Source organism: Phytophthora ramorum (genome assembly GCF_020800215.1).
Source record: "Phytophthora ramorum isolate Pr-102 chromosome Unknown Phyram_PR-102_s0006, whole genome shotgun sequence".
NCBI lineage: Eukaryota > Oomycota > Peronosporomycetes > Peronosporales > Peronosporaceae > Phytophthora > Phytophthora ramorum.
Window position 1 is genome coordinate 1458883 of NW_027150652.1, and position 21121 is coordinate 1480003.

Sequence of the window (21121 nt, forward strand, 5' to 3'; positions counted from 1 at the left end):
CAACTACTCTACCACATGTATAGTGCACGTTGATCCACATCAACTTGACCAACCACAGTGTGCGCAATTCTCAACGCACCGACCTCCGCCCGGAGGCCACGAAAGCTAACTCCATTCAATCTCATTTGCAATTTGCTTTCCAAAGCTCATCTAACATCCTAAACGCTTCGGCATCGCGGTTCCAGTCAGCTCGCGGTCCTCACGCACAAAACACCTATTCAAGCCTGACGGGGGGCCATGCATCTCCTTATTGTGTGCGAGCGAATACGTCGATGACGTCACTTTGCTGGATCACATCTGAGCTCTATCAATGATCTTAAGGCTCAGTTATCAACCAAATTCACTATGAAGGATTTAGGCGAACTGGACTACTTACTAAAAATGGAGATCAAAATGGATCTGGAAAAGAAAACACTGTGTTTATTACAACAGAAGTATATTCAGGATCTTCTGAAAGCAATTCAAGTGTGAGATTGTACTATCGCGCCCACTCCGCAAGCTAAGAGTGTTAGTTTAGAAAAGAAAATAACACTAGCACATGGTCCCCATTCGGCGGTTGGCAACCTGTTGACGCGGACCACATTTCTGGGACAGTTATGATCGCAGATAAGTAATAACAGTAATTTGGGTTGCACTATTTTGCTGGTCTCCACTTCGTGGCGTGTTGGTTGCGGATTCGATCCACTGTCTTACACTACCGGTTTGTCGTCTGGAGGTTCTGGGGACAGACTGGGAGCTAGATAGCCACTTCTAGCTCCGACGCTGCTACACCCGACGTTCCTGTGGTCGTTCTTCAGTTGGGAGTTTTGCTTACGCGGACTCTCCGTCCTGCATTTGGCTCTGGTGTCAAACGCGTTCCGCCGGCAGTGTTTTGCACTCACGACATGACTGATTTGTCACGTTCCACAACTTCGCCAAATGTTACTCTTCCTAGAGACCTCACGGGCATTATTGATGCTGCCGACGAGTCGGACAGCGTGACAACATTGGTTTATCTTCCGTACGATTCCGCTGGTCGCCATTAAATATTCATCAAAGTTCGGGTCGCGCGTTAGCCAATCAGTGATTAGAACGCATATAATTGGCCAAAATGACACCGTGTAATTGGTCTCGCCATACGCATGACCTCAAAGTTGGCTCCAGAGCCGCTCGGCGTCCTGCGCGGCCATGGTGCTACCGTCAACAGCGTGGGCTTTCTGTCTGCATCCACCATCGTGTCTGGTGCTGGCGACGGTGCAGTGAAGATCTGGGACTTGAAATCGCGGCGGGAGCTGGCGGCGATCCCTGCGGCGCACTCGAAAGCTGGCGTACTGCACTCCGCAGCCGTTCGAGACCCCGTAGCGTCGGACCAGAAGTTCGTCACGCAAGGTCGCGACGGATTCGTGAAACTCTGGGACGTGCAGTCGTTTGGTGCAGCAGCCGAGCCACTAGCCAAGTTCTACTGCGGGTCCTACTCGTTCACCAAGTTCGCGACGCTGCGCTGGCCAAGCGAGGACGCAGCAGAGAACGCAAACTTAATCGTGTGCCCCAGTAGCATCGATAACAAGGTGGGTGTTGCGCTGATCTTCTTCGTGATACTTTTATGAGCTTATGCTACGTGTCTGACCAACCATGAAACTTGTCTGCAGCTCCTGGTCTATGACAGTCGGGGAGACAGTTCCTCGCCGGCATTGACGCTCACAGTGCCGGAAGCTGCCACGAAGCGGGGCATGTGCATGTCGCTGTCGCTTTTTGAGAGCCGCGTTGCACAAGGAGAGGATGGCGCCGGTGGAAATGTGCAGACGTACATCGCCGCCGGTTTTGAAGGCGGCCAACTCGCTATCCTGGACTTGCGGTCGGGTGGAAAAGTAGCGTGTGAGACAACCATTACCCAGGGTGCAAACGCATGTAAGTGCCGCTTTTTCTCGATCGTGAGGTACTGCACTGCTAACCACTGTGTTGTGTCTTGTTGTCCAAGTGCTTTCTTTTGACGTCACGCGAGACGGGAGGTCAGCCATTTGCGGATCCTCAGGCGAAGAGCTATACTCTGCAGCCTTCGATGTGGCATCGTACACGCTCAGTTCGCAGTCCTTCTTCTCCTGTGCGCATGGTGGCTTTAGTTGTGTGCGTATTCGGGGAGACCAGCGCATCGTGGCCACCGCTGGCTGGGACCATCGCGTGCGTGTGTTTCACATGCGGAAGCTCAAGCCGCTCGCTGTGCTCAAATATCATAGCGAAAGCGTGTTTGCGCTGGACTTCAGCGATGATAGCGCGTTGCTATCTTCTTGCTCCAAGGACCACAAGATTGCTCTTTGGTCGATCTACCCGCCTACTGCAGCTGCTGCTAGCAGCGCGCTACGGCCGTACTGAGTGTGACTTTGAGTATGATGCATTTGATTAAGTTAGCCTTTTCACGATGTAAACTCAACTGACTTCTTGAGGTTGGCGTTGTAATACAGGAAATGGTGGTAGCGGAAGTAGGTGAGCAACTCGGCAAAGCCCACGTCGCGCTGCGCGTGACACTCGCGTCCACGATGGCCGTACTGCTGACACACCCGGCACTTGTGCTCGCCTGTGCAGTGGTTGGAGTTGCCGCACAACAAGCAGGGCTTGTTGCGGTTTGGACAGTCTGCACCTCGATGTGAGCCACGCTCGATGCAGTAGCGACACCGGTGTTGTGCAGTGACGTGGGCTGTTCTCTGACAGAAGGAGCACGCCGGGTCATTTGCCTTGTCGTGCACGTGAGCCTTGTGTGCATGCTCGAAAGCACGGTCGATAGATTTTGTAACTGGCAACAGCGAGAAGTGAGCTGGAGTGCGCCGGCCAACACCCATTCCGTGCTCGCGAAGGAAAATCTTGATGCAGGCGTCCACGTATCCCTCAGCTGTCGGGGGGAAGGCATGCACGGTGTCCGACGGGTGCATAACGATTAGCAGTTGCTGCGGTTCGAAGAGTACCCGGAGTCGAGCAGCAAAGCCAATATCGCCCACGCGGGGAGACCCAAAGCCGACAAAGTTGATCTTGCTCGCGTCCCAGCCGTTCATACGAGCGTGATCGCCCAGGTATAATAGCAGGAGCTGGCCCAGCATACCGCCCATGCTGTAGCCGGTCACGTGCACAGGCACACCCTGCTCAACGTATTTGAGGATAGCATCCAGCAGACCTTCCTTGATCATGTCCTGCATGTAGTTGTTAATAGCGCGGTGCACGCGGACGACACGGGCCTTGCTGAGGCGCACAGGGTTAATTTCCCCAGAACCACTGCTGTCCGTGTCACTGTCTCGACGTCGTCGACGCGTGTGCGTCTGGGCATGCACTGGCACTGCCATCGGCTGGTCTAGTACAAGCGAGTCGAAGCGTTGAATGCGTGGCTTGCGCATTAGCTTTTCCAAGATGGAGATGCCAGGCGGTTCCGTCAGACCACGATCCAATGCCACAGCCATCATATTTTGGATACTCTGGCGAATACGTGTCTGCTCGCCGTCAGACCACGCGTGTCCGATCTTGCTCCACATAAACTTCAGTAGCTGCGATGCTGGTTCGTAGTCACCCGAGACGGACGAAGTTACAATGTTGATCGCCGATGAGAGCGACATGCCCTTCATCTCAGTCTTGAACTCCTTCAGCTCGTCTTCTGCCCAGCCGGACCAGAAATCTCCCCAGACATCTCGAATAGTTTCCGGCGTGCCTGCTGGGCTGAAGGCCACCACCACATCGCGCGTTGGCTCGCTGGACGGATGCTCCACCGTACCCTCCCAAACGTGGGCTCGGGCGCAGTGGCTTTTGTTCTGGAAAATGTGCTTGAGCTCGTACACAGGGGCGATAGCATCAGCCGCCCGGCGATCAGCACGGATTTTCACACCAAGTCCGAACTGCACGTTCTTGTTTCCGTTGGCATCTTCATTCACCAGATCGTTTTCCTTAAGCATCGAGAACTTTGCTGAGAGGAGCAGCAGCTGCTTTCCACGGGCCAGAATTTCACGCTTGCGACGGAAGCTGCGATGCATATCGGCAATGGCGGAGGCAAACGCGTCGTTGATATCCTCGTCGTCAGGGCAGGATACAATAGTCTCCTCTTGCTCTGTGATGAGCAGAATCTCGCGCGAGTGGTGATTGCCAGCGATCACATCGACACCCCACTTCTCCAGGTCAGCGTGTGCCGCCTCGATATCCTCGCCACTTGCGAGCTGGTGCTTGCATGTAACCAGGAAGGCTTTGGGACACCAATCCTTGCGGATCTTGCGGATTATGTTAGGCACGCGCACGAAATTGACGGAGAACTCGTCACTCTTCTTCTTGGCGATCTTCTTGGCGAGCTTTTTGATGTGCTTGACCTTGCTGTGCTTTGACGAAGAGGATGAAGACGAGGATGCGGTTTCTGTGCCAGCCGCTTCGTCAACGCCTTCTGTCGCTGTCGCAGGAGGGTCCACAGGCACGTAGAAGTCCATGAGTGTGGCGGCGAGCACAACAATCGCGCGGTCCTTGGCAACCTGCATGGCCTTCGCAGTGAGCCGCGTCAGCATCAGGTACTGCTGCACCGACGTGAAGCTCAAGTTGAGCACACGGGTGCTGCACTCGGTGTAGAGCTGCGCGATCTTCTGGATCTGCAGCTGCTGCGTGATGTCCACACCGGAGAGCACGAGTCCATTGTCCTGCAGGCGGAACATGTCCATAAATGCTCCGTTCTGGAGGTACTTCTGGAAGTGGCGCGTGAAGGGCCGCAGCGAGTCCTCGCGGTGCACAAAGATGACCGCGTAGCCGAGCTGCAGCAGGTACTCGGCGCACGCGGGTCCCTGCTGCTCCTGCACCTGCGGAGCCACATCCACGAAGGTGTCGTTCTCGGGGTCCAGCGGCACGATCGTCGCGCCCGACGTGATAAGCGCGATGCCGCGGCGCTTGTCGGCCAGCTGCGCGGCGATGAACGCTTCCGTCTGCGTCTGGATGGCGTCCAGCTCCCAGCGTGGGTCCTCGGGCGTCTTGCTGAAGAACTCCTCCACGAACTCGCTCGAGTCCGTGGGCACGGAACCGCCTCCCATGCGGTGGCGCAGCGTGCCCCAGAGCGCCATGTTGTTGCGGTGCCAGGAAGCGTGCTTCTTCTCGCTGGAGGAAGATGCAGACTGGCGCTCGTCGTCGCTCATGGGGTCGTACAGTACGTGCGTGCAGTCGTCTGACTCGAGTCGGTTGCAAAATGAAACGGAAAAAATGATGTCCGGCAGTGAAAGCCGCCTTGTGTGGTGTACACGCTGTTTCACTAGAACAAAGTAAGCTTCAAATTGAACCCATACTGCGTCCCACCGGATCTGCCCGCCTTCGACAGCACATCCCATGGGCTCAACTTCTGGAGCGTGGCTCCGGTCTGGCGGCAGGTGCACCCCAGGGCGCGCGTGGATACGCCGCGACAGTCATCGTCAATCCGACATTGAATTGAACATGTGCTACACGTAAGCTTAGACAAAGGCCAACAGCTCGAACTTCTAGCGCCGCTTGTTGTTGTTGGGGATCACTGCATGTTATGGCGCTGATTACGACGGAGGCTTTGTAGGTTGAGGTTGTCGCTTGCAACGTGAACGAACAGCGCGATGAATGGTTGCGCGAGGAGCAAAAGCAGAGGTCTTCTGGCTCCTCCAGCAATTGCTCGATTGCTCGTGTGCGAGGTATGTGTATGTCTGGCATGCTCTTTTACAAACATGTATAATACAACGTGGTAACCCCCGCAGCGTCGAATGCTTGTCAGCAAGCAGCCCATGATGACTGCCAGTAATTTTCATGCTGCTGGTAAATTACGGATAAAAAACTGACTCATCGCGATCTTAATATTGCGTGTCAGAGCCGCGATGGAGGCTTCGGAGCGACACCAGCTCCGATGGTCTTCTTCCACCCTGCTCGTACTCTTCTGCTGCATAGCAGCTTCGCTTCGGCTTAGCGCCGCACTGAATTGCGCGCTGCCGCAGCCGCAGCTTGCGGGCGTCCAGAATGCCACCGCTGTGCAACTGCCGGTGGACATCGTCCTGACTACGAACTACCACCACGACAGTGCAGCAAGCGGTTTGCTCTTCGTCGCCGCTCACAACGCAAGGAACATGCCATGTTGGTAGTGGCGCGCAGTGTGGCTCATGCTTGGTGAACATTTGACTCTTATCGATATGTATGCTACTGTTGTGCAGGGGATCAGACGATCACTATTGACTCTCCAGGGAGGCATCGGATCCGTACGTCGACTCGGGCGAAGAGGGATGCCAGAACTGGTGTAGCACTCACTTTCTGTTTTTAAACTGTGGCGTATAGTTATCACGATAACAGCACTGGACTCTGTGTGTTCGCGAACGGACTTCTTCGTGTTCGATGGATATCTTCCTCGAGACTCGGACATCAAAGCAGAGGCTGAATCGTCGGAATTGGAGTGTCTTATGCATTCTGAGCTCCACTTGCTCATATTTTGGTCAGCTATGCCAGACGACCACCTTTCAAGACTTCTCCGAGTTGTAGCGGCGCTTTCCGATGTTGTGAGCTACCCTGAAGCCAACTATCATGTGAGATTGCGTGGGGTTTTCCGAGCGGACCCAGGTATGACGCATCGCATCGACGAGAGCTGGTACCAAGCCTTTTACGGTGACACTTACTATGGCCTTTACTTTGGAACGCCGGACAAAGTGGACATGGTGCACGTGAAAGGAGACGGAGGCTTTCACGTGGCGCTTGTGGAAGATTTGTGCCCCCGATACGCATACGATCTCAATCGCAATATGGTGCTAAACACCAATATGTTTGCTCTGAAGAACCTCCTGCGTGGGCAAAGCCCGCAATGGTACCAGGTGCATGCAACCCAGACTCATCAAGAATCCAATGCTGACTACAAGTTTCTTTTCGGCAAGACTGGCACAGAGGTTTTTGAGTCGCTGCATCTGGATAAACGGTGGTCAGCTGCCGAGTCTCAAAATCTCCATGTCGATGATGGTGCGTACATCCTGCCGTGGAGACGTGTCTTCATACCTGTTGACGCAATGGAAATGCTTGGGGCCATGATGCAAAGCGAGTGGTATCGATTCGAGCTGGACGTGCCCGAAATTCATGTACGTAGATGTGTTGCTCAGTGGCTCCGTTAATGTCGCTGCGCCTGTAACGAAGTCTTCACACTGCAGGCTGAGCTGACTCCGGGTATGCTGGATCCGGACCCGACCTCAAGCCAAGAGAACATTCATCGAGCGGCTTTCCTAGGATCAAGTCGACTACCGCTTTTGGCGCATTTACCGGCGGATTCTCAGTGGTACAAAGCAATGCTGGAGTTGGGGCACGTCAAAGCGTTTCGGGTGCTGAAGGAAAACACTTGGGGGCAACAATTGCCTCCATGCAGCACTGTTGGAGAAGCTGCGGTACTGTTATCCTCGCAAGACTTGGCCATGTCGGAACAAGGCTCTCTTCGAGACCACGTACGTCAACTTCAACACCGAGTCGACCACTTCAACCACACAGTCGTCGTCGTAGGCGCCAGCGTCGACGGTCCTTTCACGATATGGGATGGCAACCACCGCGCCATTGCCTTAGCGCTCACCCAACCAGACAACCATTTGCTGCTTGTTTACATCGGCATCAGCTCCCAGTTCGCCTCGCCGCACCGCGGCTCATTTTACTGTCCGTAGTCAGTTTTGTGCAAACCATGAAATAATCATTTTTGTGCCACACACAAAAGCAGTTACGTTCCCCCAAACCTTTTTGCAGATTGAAAATGGAGCAGCGGCACGACGGCGCCAAGAAGCCCTCGGGGAGTCTACTGTCGCCCCGCGGGCTGCTTAAGCGCGGCTGGGATGGCGTCACGAGTCCGCTGAACGCGCTCAAAGACTCAGTGGTCGCTGCGGCGACGCCCCGCTCTGCGACCCCCACGAGTCGCATGACGCTGCCCAGCCCCACCGAGTATCCAAGCCTCTTCGACGTGCGAGGGCCGAGCTCCACGCGCTCGGTGGATGGGGCGGCGGCATTTGACCATAAGCATAATGTGGAGACGCATATGCCGCAGTCGGCGCGCGAAAGCAGCAGCGCTAGGACCGGATCGTGGGGCAGTTCAGGTAGGACAGCGTCGAGCAGCAGAGGCTGGCCCGAGGAGGGGGCGGAGGATGAAGAAGAGCGAGCGTATCTATCGGTTTGTCATCACAACCTACACTCGGTGCTGACGAACCCCAAGGCCAGCAATTGGGGTGGGGCGCTACTGGATGCCTTTTATCCGTCGCTGGACGTCGATATTGCATTGGCTCCGTTCCCGGGACTCGCAGATGTGTCGACCCGCGACTTTCAGCCGTATCTTCGCCAGTTCGGTAAAAATGCTGCCAAGTATGAAGAGAACCATGCGAAACCTGTCAGCGAACAGCTCTCGTCGAGTAACGTGCCATCAATTTCAGTTGCAGATGGTAGCGATCGTACTTTTGCTCACGTTTTTTCCCCAGTTCTAACATGTGAACTGCTATTTTAAATTGCAGAGGATGTGGCCAAGTGTCTGGAGATCGTGCCCAACTTGTTCTTTCGACCAGACTTTGATTTTACGGACTCCAACACGTTCGAAGAAGTCATGAATATGCCAAGCGCAACTTCGCTCCAGGAAGAGGTGCGTTCGTCCTTAGTTTTACTTTGTAACTTGTTATCGTTTACAACTAACTTGGCGAACACGCGGAAATATTTATTTCTTCTTCTGGTGTAGCTGACTACCTACTTGGATCGCGTTGAATTTACACTCCTTCGCCAGGTATCATCCCGGTCGGATCGTTTTTTCGAGGCGTCCGCAGATCAGGAAGTAATGAAGCAATCGATTAAAGGTGCATGCGATCAGGTGGCAACGCTAAGGTGAGTAGCGAGGGCGCATGCTTTTCTATTTGATATAATCCTCTCTCGCGTTTTGCTAATAATGTGCCGCCGATGGGACTGTAGACAAACAATGGATCGCCTGCGAAATCTTCTCGCTGATAAAACGCTTGACATCGTGAGCTTACATCGACGTCAGAAGCGGATCAAAGAGCTGCATGATTTAGTGACGATGGTTGAGGAGGTGAAGAGTGCTGAGTCCACTGTCGAGGCTTTAGTGCAATGCCAAGACTACACGAACGCACTGAACTTGATTGAAAGTTCTCAAGCGATATTACGTGTGCATTTGCAAGGCATTCACGGACTTAGTTCTCTTAGTGAGAAGTTTCGTGGTTATCGGAGCTTTATCAGCAAGCAGATATCGCAGCGCTTTATCTCGGTCATTACATCTCCTGAATGGACATTTCAAGATGAGGATGCTGGTTACTCCGAGAAAAAGCGGCAGGATAGTCTCGGAGATGAAAAGGACACTGTACAGCAAGAGACCAGGCGACTTGTGGACGTGCTATTTCGCTTGGACGCACTAGACGAAACTGTGAAGACATATCTTGACCAACTGAACGAAGAAATTCGCGTTGTTGTGAAGACAGTGGTGACTGAAACGATCGCGGTATCAAACAGCAGCAAGAGCAGCGGTGGTTCTGGAGACCTGGGGGCGTCCTCGGGAAGCGAATCAAAAGTGTCGATTCAGCTCCGAGCACTGACATCGGATGAGTTCCTCCAGTGCGTTCAAATGATATTTGAACACTTGCTCATGGTATTGAAGCGCACTGTTGTGGTACAAGGCATTCTGGTAAAGTCGATGCAGAAGAAAATTGATGAAGCAGCTGAAGAGGAGAAGAAGCTGAAGGATGCTGCTAGTAGTGAAGCCCACAGAAACGGTAGCCCCGATTCAAAGACAGCTGAGGGCACTTCGGCTGATGGGTGGTCGCCCTCCGAAAATGCCAGCGACGAGCATAAAACGCTTGGCGATTGGAAGAAGAAGACGCGATGCGCTAAAGTGATTCGAGAGATTGACGAAGTTGTGCGCAAAACCTGTGAGTTTTCGCAGCGCAGTGTATCGAATCTTTTCGCAGTTAGAAAAGAAGTCCAGGCTGTCTACACAATGCCTCAGCTGCGCAAGCTGTATGACACCACCATGGATTTCGTTGTTAGTATTGAAAAGTTGACTGGCAAGACAGACTACACGCTCCGTGGGGCCCTATTTTCTCAGCTGAAGCTGTTCCTGGAGAAGTACCACCAAACACAAGTGTCGAAGTTGGTGTCAACATTAGATCACGAGCTGTGGAAGAACTCGGAGATCTCCGAGACGCGCCATAAATCTCTTGAGGATCTCTCGAGTGGGCGGGGTGTTGCACTGCTGCTGTCTGATGACCGAGAGATCGCTGGTGAAACTGCACCACCGCGCAAGATGGTGGCGATATGCGGCAAATCATTCCGGGTTGTATGGTCAGTCCTTCTCATGTTGGAGATTGTGATGAACTATATGTCTTGCGCCGCCAATTTTCCTGTACTAGCAACCGATGTGCTTCAGCGGTCTATCGAGATTTTCCGGGTTCGTTTTTTATGCGAGGGGATGTGATATTATCATTATATAGGCAGGCATAGACTAACAACACGCTGTCTCCTTGCCATAGTTATTTAATTCAAGGACAACCCAGCTTGTACTTGGCGCTGGAGCTATGCAAGTCGCCCGTCTCAAGAGCATTTCCGCCCGGCATCTGGGTAGGCACAGCTATTTTCTTGCTTGCTTGTGTCTGCGATCTAACCTGGTTGTGTTATTTGTATTGCTAGCTTTGGCATCGCAGTCGCTGGACTTATCAATGACTCTCATTCCTCACATTAAGGCCGCCCTGGCGGCGCATTTCACAGATCGCCAGAAGCTCCTTTTAGACGAGTTCGATCGCGTTCTGCGCGACTACGCAGAGCACAACGAGAAGATATTTAGCAAATTCACCAGCATTGTGGAGGACCAGATCATGAAGCGCTTTCTCGAGAACGTCGCAACCGAGGTGCGTCAGTATTGCACCTGGAATTGTGCCATCAGGTTAACTTTACTAATGTGTGACCCCTTCAGGTTGACTACGATTCTGCTAGCCTTGCGGTTCCGACGAATCCCATGCGTGGTATAACGCAGAGCACACTCAAGCTTCATGCGGTATTGCACCCTGTCCTCTCACCTCCCCAGATGAAAGACGTGCTGTCGCGTGTGTTCGACATGTTTACGCAGAAGTTGCCAGACTGCTTCAAGCTCGTGCAACCACGCACTGCGGCAGGCAAAAAACGGTATGTGATGTCGATGCTCGTTCATGCACGCGTGTGTTCTAACGTGCATTCCTCTTGTGTGGTGGCTGCTGCCTTCAGTGTCGTGGAAGACATCGAAATGTTCGTACAAAGCTTCAACGAGGTGACTGAGCTATCCTTTGACGGCGACGCCCTCTTGAACCACTTTAAAAACACTTACAACGTGTCCTAGAGCAAACCAGCAACACGAATACTATCTGCATTTCCATCCGGCTCGGATTTGAGGTGCAGCCACTACTACATGAACCTGATCACGTATTAAAATCACAATTCACTCACTGACAGCTCCAGTTGCAAGGTCCCTGGCAGGAAAAAAATATTCGTTACTGGCTGCTTGGGTTCGGCTAGTTCGCTCCGTTGGGCGCGTCGACGGCCATCATGAGCGTGATGGTGTCTCCCTTGAGCAGGATGCGACCGAGTGGCGTGCGCTTGAGGTTCTTGACGTCGAGCTCCTCAGCGTCGTCCAGCACCAGGTTCATGTACTCGTCGAAGCCCATGATGCGGCCCTCGATCCGCGTGTTCACCTGCTCGTAGAGCCACACCTGGATGCGGGATTTCTGCACAGACAACCAAAAGTTCCATGAGACGGCCATCCCATAGAAATAGTGACAACACCCACGTACGTTCTGCAGGAATCTGAACATGAGATTGATGGGCTGGGTCATCAACTTCTGCACTTTGGTACTCATGGTGACTGGAATCGAGAGGCGGTGAAAATGGGTCGGACTTCTATCTGCAGCAACAGCACAGCAGACAAATCACTCGGTCAGAACATCGCAGGCGCGACTCTAAGGTACCTGACAGGCCAGTCTAATGGCCATCTTCACGGCGATGCACACGCACCTGCTTCGGTGCTGGTGCTTTCCCCCTGCAAAAGCGCTGGCTGGGATCCGAATGTATTTCAGCCAATCCGAATAATTCGTATCATTGATTGGATGAAAATGTTTCAAGCGCACTTCAACATGTAACGGCTTCACTTGCACCGATTTAGTTCGGCACTCGTTGCCAATTGTCCTGCGTGTTCAGGAGACGAGAAGCAATGCAGACTCGCCCGTGCCATGACCTCCGTTCCTTCGATGGGCGTTGTGCACGTGACGGCGAAGCTCCACGTAAGCAACCATGTTTTGTCGGGTTGGACACTGAAATGACGGTTCGTGGTGATCCAGCTCATGACCAGACGGACTACTTTGTGGCAGAAGATGAAGACTTTCTAGACGCCGTATCTGCAGCACTGAGTCAGCTGGCAGTAGACTGCACGACTGCGTTGAAATGGTCGCACGACGATGCGGATGCTGACGCAGCGATCCAAGCCGCAGAGCAAAGCTTTTGCACGATTGCGTCAATTTGTAAAGAGGCTGGCATCACAGTTGCTGGTGGCTTCCTTGGTGACAAGGACGATCTCAACGCGTATTGGGATCAAATGCACGATTGGGGAAATACCATCACGTCTTCTCGATCGTCAATTGATCTGACAAGGGAGTGCACGCCGTCGAGGACAAACGACGAAGTGGAGAGTACAGCGTTGCGGCGTGGCTCTTACAGCAATACCCTCTCTCATCCACCGCCGGTGCCTATGCAAATAATTCTGCCAGCGAAGCCACAGCAGGAAGTTACAACCTTGAGCCCATCTGAAGAAATCGTGGAGGTGGAGCTTACGGACCTCTTGACACAGTCGCACGAAGAAATGCTGAGTTTCCAGCGCGTCTTTGAGGATCGCATGAGCGATGCTGAGCAGACACGAGAAGAGTACGAGCTCAAGCACACAAAGGAGATGGATTCTTTGCAGGAAGAAGTGGCAAGGTCCCGCTCCAGAATGGACCGCATCAAGGAGGAAATCCTTGATAGCACCACTCGTAAGCTAGAGAACATGCACTCTGCAATCACAGCGTCGCAGAGGGTGATCGAGGCGAGTATGAAAGACCAGGCACGATATTGGAAATCCATTTGCCAAGAACTCGTCGAGGAAAAGCGCGAGATGGCCCAAAAAGTTGCGGAGGAACGTGGGAAGTATACGGCCCTGAAAGCTCACCTTGCCAGCCACGAGACCAGCACGACGAAACCAGCACCTGTCAGTCGCGTGCGAATACGAGGTGCGTGCGACGACAAGAGCGTTGACAAACTTCGTTTGTGTGAACTGGCCCTAGTGCCGCCACTCGGACGTAAGCTTCCGCCTGGAAACCAAGGCTCAACCGAAGAGTCCGCTGGATGCCCCTCCTCGTGCAGCACGCCAACAGGTTCTTCGTCCAGACTAGTAGCTGTTCGCAGTACAGGCAGCGTCAGTAGTGAACCCTCTAGCGCAGAGGTGTCACCGACGCACAGCAGCAGCAGTAGCAGCACCAGCAAAACGGGGAAGCCGGCGTTCCGGCGGTACTACCTTGCCCAGAAGCGCGAGAATCGCGTGGTGCTCCAGTAGCGTAGACAGATGTCAATTCACATGTGAACCCGCTTGCAGCAGTCCCTGATTGCACTGCCATCTGCCCCTTGCCTCTCTTGCGATGACGTCGGGTCCACTCGCCAATGTCGACGTTAGCCGATCGACTTCAAGTTGGGCTCCAGCCGTTTTTTTCTTTCACTTCAGCTTTGTATTGCCTGGCGATCATTCGCCGATTTGCCTCCCAAGGTCTCACTACTCCAAAGATCATGCGTGTACCCTCGTCCTTGCGTCGCTCGCTGAGCTCCGCGGCCGGCGCGCAGCAGCCTGGTTGGTTCAACCGCATGCTGCTCACCAACGAGTACAACCTCCCACGCCTGCCGGTGCCGCAACTGGACGAGACGGTGCAGCGCTACCTGGAGACCGTCCGGCCGCTGGTGAACGCCAAGGACTGGGAGGCCCACGCGGAGCTGGCCAAGGCTTTTGCCAGCGGCGAGGGTCGCCGGCTTCAAGAATTGTTGCTCAAGCGCGAACTCAAACAGGCCATGGGACGCAGCTACCCCTTCAGCTACATCGAGGAGGACTGGGACAAGATGTACCTCGGCGGACGTTACCAGAGCCCCCTCAACGTGAATCCGTCTTACGGCCTACTGGACGAGACGGACGGCAACCTCCAGGGTATGGTGCCTCGCAGTGCCGCCTTCGTGCGCTCCATGGTCAAGTGGTGGGCCAAGGTGAAGAAGAGTGAACTCGAGCAGGACAAGAATCAGTGCATGACAGGCTTTGCCCGCCAGTTTGCCACGGCCAAGGTGCCCAAGAAGGACATGGACGTCCTGACGTCCTGCCCGCGTGCCTCACATATTGTAGTCATGAAGGGCAACCAGTTCTATCAGTTGAACGTGCTCAGTCCCGATGGCAACCAGTTACTGTCTCAGAAGCAGCTCGAAGCGCAGCTGGACGCGATCCTGAACTCGGCGTCCAAGGGCGACCACGACGATGTGGATCTGTCCACGCTTACAGCTGAAGAGCGCGACACTTGGGCGCAGATCCGCGACGATCTGGTGACGCACCACCCGGTGAATGCCGAGACGCTGAAGGTGATCGACTCGGCGCTGTTCATGTTGGTGCTGGAAGATCGGAACCCCACGGACATGAGGCAGCGCATGGAGCTGTCGCTGCACGGACAGGGCTCTCACCGCTGGTTTGACAAACTGCAGGTGATGGTCCAGCCCGATGGCCACCTGACGGTAAATTTCGAGCACTCTTTCTCGGACGGCACAGTCTGGAATCGCTGGCTGCATGAATGCTGGCACGACATGCGCGATTCTGACTCTGGTTTTGCGCCACTTGAGGAGATGCCAGAGTATGTTGGTGCAACTAAGCCAGAGAAGCTCAGCTGGAAGCTCTCGAACAACCTGGTGGAAGATGTCAAGAAGGCGGAGAACCATTTTGCTGACTTCTCGAGCAACCTCAACTCGGAGTACTTAGTGTACAATAACTTTGCGAAGAACAACTGCAAGCAGTGGAAGCTCAGTCCCGACGGAATCGCGCAGATGGCACTTCAGCTAGCGTTTTATCGCGCGCACGGCAAGATCGCCCCCACGTACGAATCGTGCTCGACGCGCCTTTTCCACCACGGACGCACGGAGACCATCCGCTCAGCGACCCCAGCGGCAGACGCCTTTGTCAAGAGTGTAGAGTCCGGAGCAGCAGTGGGCACGCAGCGCGAGCTGCTAGTGGCGGCCGTCAACCGTCACGTGGAGATGGCCAAGATGGCGCAAAAGGGACTGGGCGTGGACCGCCACTTGACTGCATTGAACTCGATTGCCAACCAGGATGGAGTCTCCAGTGAGTTCCTGGCGAGCCCCGTGCGTGCTGAAAGCACGAACTTCCAGATTTCCTCCAGCAATGTGACCACACCGTTCCTGCAGTACTTCTCGTTCGGCGCTGTGGTACCTCACGGTTACGGTGTGGGCTATTTGCTCCATAACAAGAGCATCAATGTGAGCCTCACCAACTACAAGGACAGCGGCATCTCGGATGGCAAAAAGTTCAAGGCGGCGCTGGAAGGCTCGCTCGACACCATTAAGGCACTGGCGGACAGTCCCGCCCCGTAAGACGGAAGATGAAGACTGGGTGAATTTCTCTGATATACACACAAAATGTGTGTGTATTTAATAATCTCAACACTTTGAGGCGCCAGGAAGGTCTTTTGTAGATGAACAAGCACTGACAACATATATTAAGCTGCTCCGGAAGAGAGGATCATGACAACGACAATAGGATTGTACCAGTGGACTGTATGGTTGGGGTGGCGCTCATATCACACTGTAAGCAGAGTACTGTAGCGTCGATCGAGAAGGTAGTGCAGGCCGTTCACTGTAGGACACTGTGTCTCCAGTATAATCGGCATCGCAAACGTACTTGCCAGTGTCGGTGTGTTTGACTGGCAAACGATGTCGCTGGTGCACCAAGTAGCACCCCGTTGTACTCGGTGAGTACAACGCTGGTTTGCCGCGCCCTCCATCAAAGGACTGCCGTGACGTGATCAGTACAGGCCCTTAAACGATTAACTCGGTTGTGATTCACAACCTGTGAAGGCTGGCATCGATGCAGGTTTCTCCTTGCTTGTAGCTCTGCGCACGCTATCCATACCAACACGAAGGAACAATGAAAACTGGTTGACGAATTAATGACTTGCGAGCCTTTGCAGAGAGTGCCCTACCACTATCCGTTGCCCTATAGGACCAAGTTGACGAGCATTATCGAGGCAAACACCAAAGCGACCGCAAGTCTCGAGGGGAGCAAAGCCGCCGCAGTAGCAGTTGGACAAGTGGAGCAGTCAAACGAGGAAACGCCCGTCATATCGCACATCGAGCAGCTCGGGCTACACAATGGGCAGTAGCAAGCCGACGATCCGTTTGAAAGTAGTTGGCAGTCACCGGTTCCGCAGTCCGTACGAATCGTGCACGAGTCTTCGACGGCGCCGCACCAGTCCCCGCTGTAGCCAGCAGCGCAGTTACATTTCCCCGTGCCAATGTTACAGGTGTTGTTGTATTCGCAGGCGAGGTCGTTGGTGCACCGGGTACAGCGCTCACTTGCGTTTCCTTTCTTGCCGCTATACTCCCGGCCATCGAAACCTTCCTTGCACACGCACTCGCTGTCGACACAGTCACCGCCCGTGCCACAGTCGACATCGCACGCGCCTGAGACTTCGGTCTCGCACTTGTCACCCTCAAAACCCGCATAGCACATGCAACTACGCTTGGTGACTTTGGCTTTGTTCTTGTAGGTGCACGACCCCTGGTAATTGCACTGCTCTTGTGATTCGGACGAACCGCAGGCACTGGGGTAGCACGTGCTGGTGTCGGCGGCCAAGTTCTTGCAGTCGGATAGCTGGACGCACACAAATTGACCCGTGACCTTGTCCTTGTTGATTTTCACCGTGTAGGTCGAATCGGCGTCGCTGCTAGTCGTGCTAACCGTGGAGTTGTCGCTGTTGGTGCTTGTCTTGGACGAGGAGGAAGAAGTGGAGGAGGAGGCAGAGGACATCGAAGTCGCTGACGAAGTGGAACCCACTGATGCATGAAGACGGCGGCCAGAACCGCTTGAGGTGTTGCTGCTCGACAAGTAATCTTCCGGCACGAAAACACAATGGGCGTTGAGGTAGCCACGGTCGGAGCTCTGGTAAGACGGGCACAGCCCCGGTTGCGCGCCACGACAGGCTGGGCGCTTCGACGTGTTTGGTGTGCACTTGGAGACGCCGTAGTTGTAGACTGGGACACATGCTGTGCCTGGGTAGTGCTTGCTGCAGTACGAGTCGGTGGTGCAGTAGTAAGGGTGATCGTCGTCTGCCACTACAGCCATGGCCACAATGACAGCGAAAACGGCAAAGTTGACAACGAACTTCATCGTTGCGACGCAGAATAAAGCGTGCAGTGGGAGGCAAGTTCTCAAGTGGAAGAAGCGATGACATGGTCACGTCTGGATTGCCAGCTTTTCCATTTCGGTGAAACGACTGAAGTGCCGTGCTAGACTGCTGTTGATGCCTTTTCAATTCCTTTTGGTGCGATCGGCTTTCGCTAAATCGCGCAATAACCTAGTTTTGTATGCTGCCAAGGATGTCGCTCCTTTCATAACTGGAAAACTCATGTCCCCGATGATTTCGGTCTCCTGCAAAGGAGGAGTTTGAGAGGCAATATCGAGACCGTGAGCGCTGGTACAGTAAGCAAATAGAACCGTTCAAGCCACGGTCAACTCAAGCGAGCGTGATGCCATGGCGCGCGCTCCGTCAGCGGCTTACTTGGAGCAGCCTGCAGTACCCAGGCGTCATACATCAGCATGGTTGCAGGATTTTTCGTCAAGATATCACCTCTCTATCAATTGCTTCGCAAGAATAGAGAGCTTGTAGGAGGGGGGTAAATGATCATGTTACGTAATTAGTGCACCAAGCCGAGGGGCGGAGTCTGCTTGGTGAGGAGTCCACGAAGGACCGTACTACTATTTGAGTGGGTTGCTCCCTTACAGAGCCAAGTTGGCCAGCATGACCGCGACAAACATCGAGGCGAAAATCAACAGCTTGGAAGACTGCATGGTCGTGGCAGCGTCCGTCGGGCATGTCGAGCAGTCGAAGGTAGCGTTAATGCCCATGTCGCACAGCGAGCACGAGGGGCTACACAGTGGGCAGTAGCAAGCCGACGATCCGTTAGCGAGAACTTGGCAAGCGCCAACACCGCAGTCCGTACGCGTCGTGCACGAGTCCTCCGTAGCACCGCAGGTGTCTCCATTGTAGCCAGGGCCGCAAATGCACTTGCCCGTCTCAGTGTTGCACGTGTTGCCGTTCTGGCAGGCAAGGTCGCTCGTGCAGCGAGTGCAACGCTGGTTAGGCTTGCCCTGCTTGCCGTCGACTTTCTTGCCGTCGAACCCCTCCTTGCACGCGCACTCGCCGTCGACACAATCTCCGCCAGTGCCACAGTCCACGTCACAGGCGTTCGAGACTTCTTTCTCACACTTGTCGCCCTCGAAGCCGGCGTAGCACATGCAGGTGCGCTTGGTGATCTTCTTCTTGTTCTTGTACGTGCAGGTGCCGTGGTAGGTGCAGACCTCCTTGGAGGTGGGGGCCTGGCACGCGGTGGGTTCACACGTGCTGGGGTCGGCAGCCTTGTTGGCGCAGTCCGACACGTCCAGGCAGATGAACTGACCGCTTACCTTCTCTCCGTCAATGGTCACCGAGTACATGCCACTAGCGCCGCTGCCAGTATCAGTGGCCGTGGAGTCCTCACTGCCACTGGCAGTGCTCGAGGTCGAGGACCCCGACGCCGCCGCCTCCGCAGAAGAGGCAGTCGAAGCCGCGGTGCTACCGCTAGCCGCCGCCGAGGAGTTTGACGCCGCTCCCATAAGTCGACGGCGACCGGAGCCGGAGCTGCTCGTGGCACTGCCGCTGGAGGACAAAGATAGATTCTCCTCCGACACGAACACGCAGTGCGCGTTCAGGTAGCCAATGTCGGCGCTCTGGAAGGACGGACACAGACCCGGCTGCGCACCACGGCAGGCCGGACGCTTGGCCGTGTTGGGCGTGCACTTGGACACGACGTCGCCATAGTTGTTGACGGAGATGCAGGCCGTGCCCGGGTAGGTCTTCTCGCAGTACGAGTCCGAGTCACAGTAGTAGGCCGGGTCGTCGTCGGCAACCACGCCCATGGCCAGGGCGGCGGCGAACACGGCCAGCACGCGAATGCTCTTCATTGAGGCAGGCTCGACAGGACGGGCGACTGAAGTCAGGTGGGCAAAAGCGGAAATGCCTGAGCTTTCGTTGGGTTGCAGGCTGTTCGGGCTCCGAACTGCAAAAACGCCCGTGGCGGCAACGCTCCGCAAAACAGGCTCTGGCTCGCAGCTAAGATCCAAACTATAAATCCCGCCTCGGAGACTGCAACGCGAACGCACGTCACTGACAGGCGTTAATAATTGGGGTATAGTGGAACCAAGTATAAAAAATTGCATCCCCTATTCCCGCGTGGGTAGAGAGTTGCAGCTGTGAACAGCAAAAACGGACGCCCGATGCGATCGTTTTCACCAGCCGCTCGATTTCCTACGCGGTTCGCCCCGCACACTCCAACCTGCCATGCGTCAGCTGGACGGCAGGTTTTGGGGTGAAGCGATAAATGCCGGCGCGCTGCCGTGGCGGCGCAGATCGAAATGTACCGACTATCGCGGACAGAAAAATATAACCTGACTACAAGCATACCTACCTGTGCTAGCGCATACTTGGGTACCGCTGTGAATTTCAGCGAATGAAACCAAATTTTGTGTACAAATGCAGGATTGGCTGAAATTGCGGCAGCATACCTTGCTTGTTCAGACGACAAGCATCATGGTGTTCTACTACACGTCGTCCGGTGGGTGCCGCTAGCCACTGCGAGTTTGTGCGATGCTGTGCAGCGTCATCTGCATCGCTTGCGCCTCTTTTTCTCTGACCTCCCATTGATGCACAGAGGGCCACACCATCTACATGGGCAAGGACAAGTTCGAGAACGAGAACCTCATCCGCTTCGGCTTCCTTGAGGACATTTGGTATGCAGCCTCTTTGGTTGCTGGGCCTTTCGTGCTGAATAATTGTAACAACTGAGACTGCCAACAGGTTCCACGTCGATGACTTGTCATCTGCGCACGTCTACCTTCGGCTTCCGCTGGTCAGTTTGGATCGGAAACTACGGTGTCGTCGCTGCAATCTTGCTTTGTGTGCTGAATGAATCTGTTCCAGGGCCAAACAACGGTGGGCGATGTCTCGGAGACGTGTCTAGAAGAGTGCGCGCAACTGGTTAAGGTTGGTCAATCTTTCGGGTGAATGCCATGGGTCAACGGTCATATAGTCATCGGTCTGCATATGTACGACAGGAAAACTCGATCGAGGGAAGCAAGAAGAAGAGCGTGTCTGTCGTATGTGCGCAATGCGGTCCTTTTTGGGTTCGTCTTGGATATGAAAACGTTTCATGGCTCAATTTGTATCTACAGTGCTACACAAGATGGCGGAACCTGAAGAAGTCGCCGTCAATGGAGGTTGGCCAAGTGGGCTTCAATCACCCGGAGCGAGTAAGCACTGGTGTGTTTTGCTCACAAACAGTGAAAGCAACGGTGACAATATGATATGGTTTATGGTAGGTCCGGCATTACAAGGTGGAGGAGAAGAACAAGGATATCATCAAAAGGCTCAACAAGACGAAGCAGGAATTCCATCCTGATCTGGAAGGTGCGTTGTGGTGTTGGTGAGCAGAGGGTACGCTGCGTCCGTCTTTCTGACCAAGCTGTCCGTCTCATCACAGAGGAGCGCCGACAGCGGGAGCTGCTGTACAAAGCTGAGCGCAAGAAACAGCGCCTGCAGCTGGAGACAGAGCAGCGCAAGGCAAAGCAGGAGTTTAAGCAGCAGAAGGATATGCGCAGCTACTCGTACGCCGTCGCTTGCGTCGCTTCGTTGGGTTGTGAGATATTAACCAAATCGAAACAAACTGCTACTGCACAGGTCTTTGATGTCAAGAGACAACATTGAAGCGGGTGACAAGCTGGATGCGGCTTCGGACCTCAGCAGCGTCAACGCCTACGAAGAAGACTTCATGTGATCGTTCT

At 54.3% G+C, this 21121-nt stretch overlaps 10 protein-coding genes across 11 annotated transcripts; 6 read left to right on the plus strand and 4 right to left on the minus strand.

The window, feature by feature from the left end:
• Positions 1–1121: 1121 nt before the first annotated feature.
• KRP23_7328 (Protein DECREASED SIZE EXCLUSION LIMIT 1) lies at positions 1122–2349 on the plus strand (the record flags this gene model as incomplete). Its single annotated transcript, XM_067892628.1, has 3 exons — positions 1122–1547; positions 1629–1887; positions 1958–2349. The coding sequence occupies 3 exons, from the start codon at positions 1122–1124 to the stop codon at positions 2347–2349; spliced, it is 1077 nt and encodes a 358-aa protein (XP_067744489.1).
• Positions 2350–2390: 41 nt separating this feature from the next.
• On the minus strand, positions 2391–5306 carry KRP23_7329 (Phosphopantothenate--cysteine ligase 2; the record flags this gene model as incomplete). The annotated part of the gene is made up of 1 exon (XM_067892629.1): positions 2391–5306. One exon carries the CDS (start codon positions 5304–5306, stop codon positions 2391–2393), a length of 2916 nt encoding a protein of 971 aa, XP_067744490.1.
• Positions 5307–5702: 396 nt separating this feature from the next.
• Positions 5703–7616, plus strand: KRP23_7330 (uncharacterized protein; the record flags this gene model as incomplete). 2 transcript variants are annotated; one of them, XM_067892630.1, is made up of 5 exons in its annotated part: positions 5703–5754; positions 6014–6070; positions 6144–6188; positions 6265–7049; positions 7119–7616. In XM_067892630.1, 5 exons carry the CDS (start codon positions 5703–5705, stop codon positions 7614–7616), a joined length of 1437 nt encoding a protein of 478 aa, XP_067744491.1. The 2 variants fall into 2 exon arrangements, with proteins under 2 accessions (XP_067744491.1, XP_067744492.1); XM_067892631.1 differs by lacking the exon at positions 5703–5754 and having other exon boundaries at positions 5814–6066.
• Positions 7617–7702: 86 nt separating this feature from the next.
• Positions 7703–11302, plus strand: KRP23_7331 (Vacuolar protein sorting-associated protein 54; the record flags this gene model as incomplete). Its single annotated transcript, XM_067892632.1, has 8 exons — positions 7703–8378; positions 8448–8572; positions 8666–8808; positions 8893–10381; positions 10464–10551; positions 10621–10838; positions 10904–11112; positions 11191–11302. 8 exons carry the CDS (start codon positions 7703–7705, stop codon positions 11300–11302), a joined length of 3060 nt encoding a protein of 1019 aa, XP_067744493.1.
• Positions 11303–11474: 172 nt separating this feature from the next.
• KRP23_7332 (Small nuclear ribonucleoprotein E) lies at positions 11475–12251 on the minus strand (the record flags this gene model as incomplete). The annotated part of the gene is made up of 4 exons (XM_067892633.1): positions 11475–11687; positions 11754–11863; positions 11974–12013; positions 12162–12251. 4 exons carry the CDS (start codon positions 12249–12251, stop codon positions 11475–11477), a joined length of 453 nt encoding a protein of 150 aa, XP_067744494.1.
• A 452-nt stretch (positions 12252–12703) lies between these two features.
• Positions 12704–13382, plus strand: KRP23_7333 (uncharacterized protein; the record flags this gene model as incomplete). The annotated part of the gene is made up of 2 exons (XM_067892634.1): positions 12704–13207; positions 13275–13382. 2 exons carry the CDS (start codon positions 12704–12706, stop codon positions 13380–13382), a joined length of 612 nt encoding a protein of 203 aa, XP_067744495.1.
• A 388-nt stretch (positions 13383–13770) lies between these two features.
• On the plus strand, positions 13771–15618 carry KRP23_7334 (Carnitine O-palmitoyltransferase 2, mitochondrial; the record flags this gene model as incomplete). The annotated part of the gene is made up of 1 exon (XM_067892636.1): positions 13771–15618. One exon carries the CDS (start codon positions 13771–13773, stop codon positions 15616–15618), a length of 1848 nt encoding a protein of 615 aa, XP_067744496.1.
• Positions 15619–16240: 622 nt separating this feature from the next.
• On the minus strand, positions 16241–17368 carry KRP23_7335 (Neurogenic locus Notch protein; the record flags this gene model as incomplete). The annotated part of the gene is made up of 1 exon (XM_067892637.1): positions 16241–17368. The coding sequence occupies one exon, from the start codon at positions 17366–17368 to the stop codon at positions 16241–16243; it is 1128 nt and encodes a 375-aa protein (XP_067744497.1).
• A 654-nt stretch (positions 17369–18022) lies between these two features.
• KRP23_7336 (Tenascin-X) lies at positions 18023–19246 on the minus strand (the record flags this gene model as incomplete). The annotated part of the gene is made up of 1 exon (XM_067892638.1): positions 18023–19246. The coding sequence occupies one exon, from the start codon at positions 19244–19246 to the stop codon at positions 18023–18025; it is 1224 nt and encodes a 407-aa protein (XP_067744498.1).
• Positions 19247–19871: 625 nt separating this feature from the next.
• KRP23_7337 (Coiled-coil domain-containing protein 25) lies at positions 19872–21114 on the plus strand (the record flags this gene model as incomplete). Its single annotated transcript, XM_067892639.1, has 9 exons — positions 19872–19896; positions 19993–20071; positions 20139–20190; positions 20262–20324; positions 20396–20437; positions 20513–20590; positions 20660–20747; positions 20821–20944; positions 21018–21114. 9 exons carry the CDS (start codon positions 19872–19874, stop codon positions 21112–21114), a joined length of 648 nt encoding a protein of 215 aa, XP_067744499.1.
• Between the last annotated feature and the right edge of the window lie 7 nt (positions 21115–21121).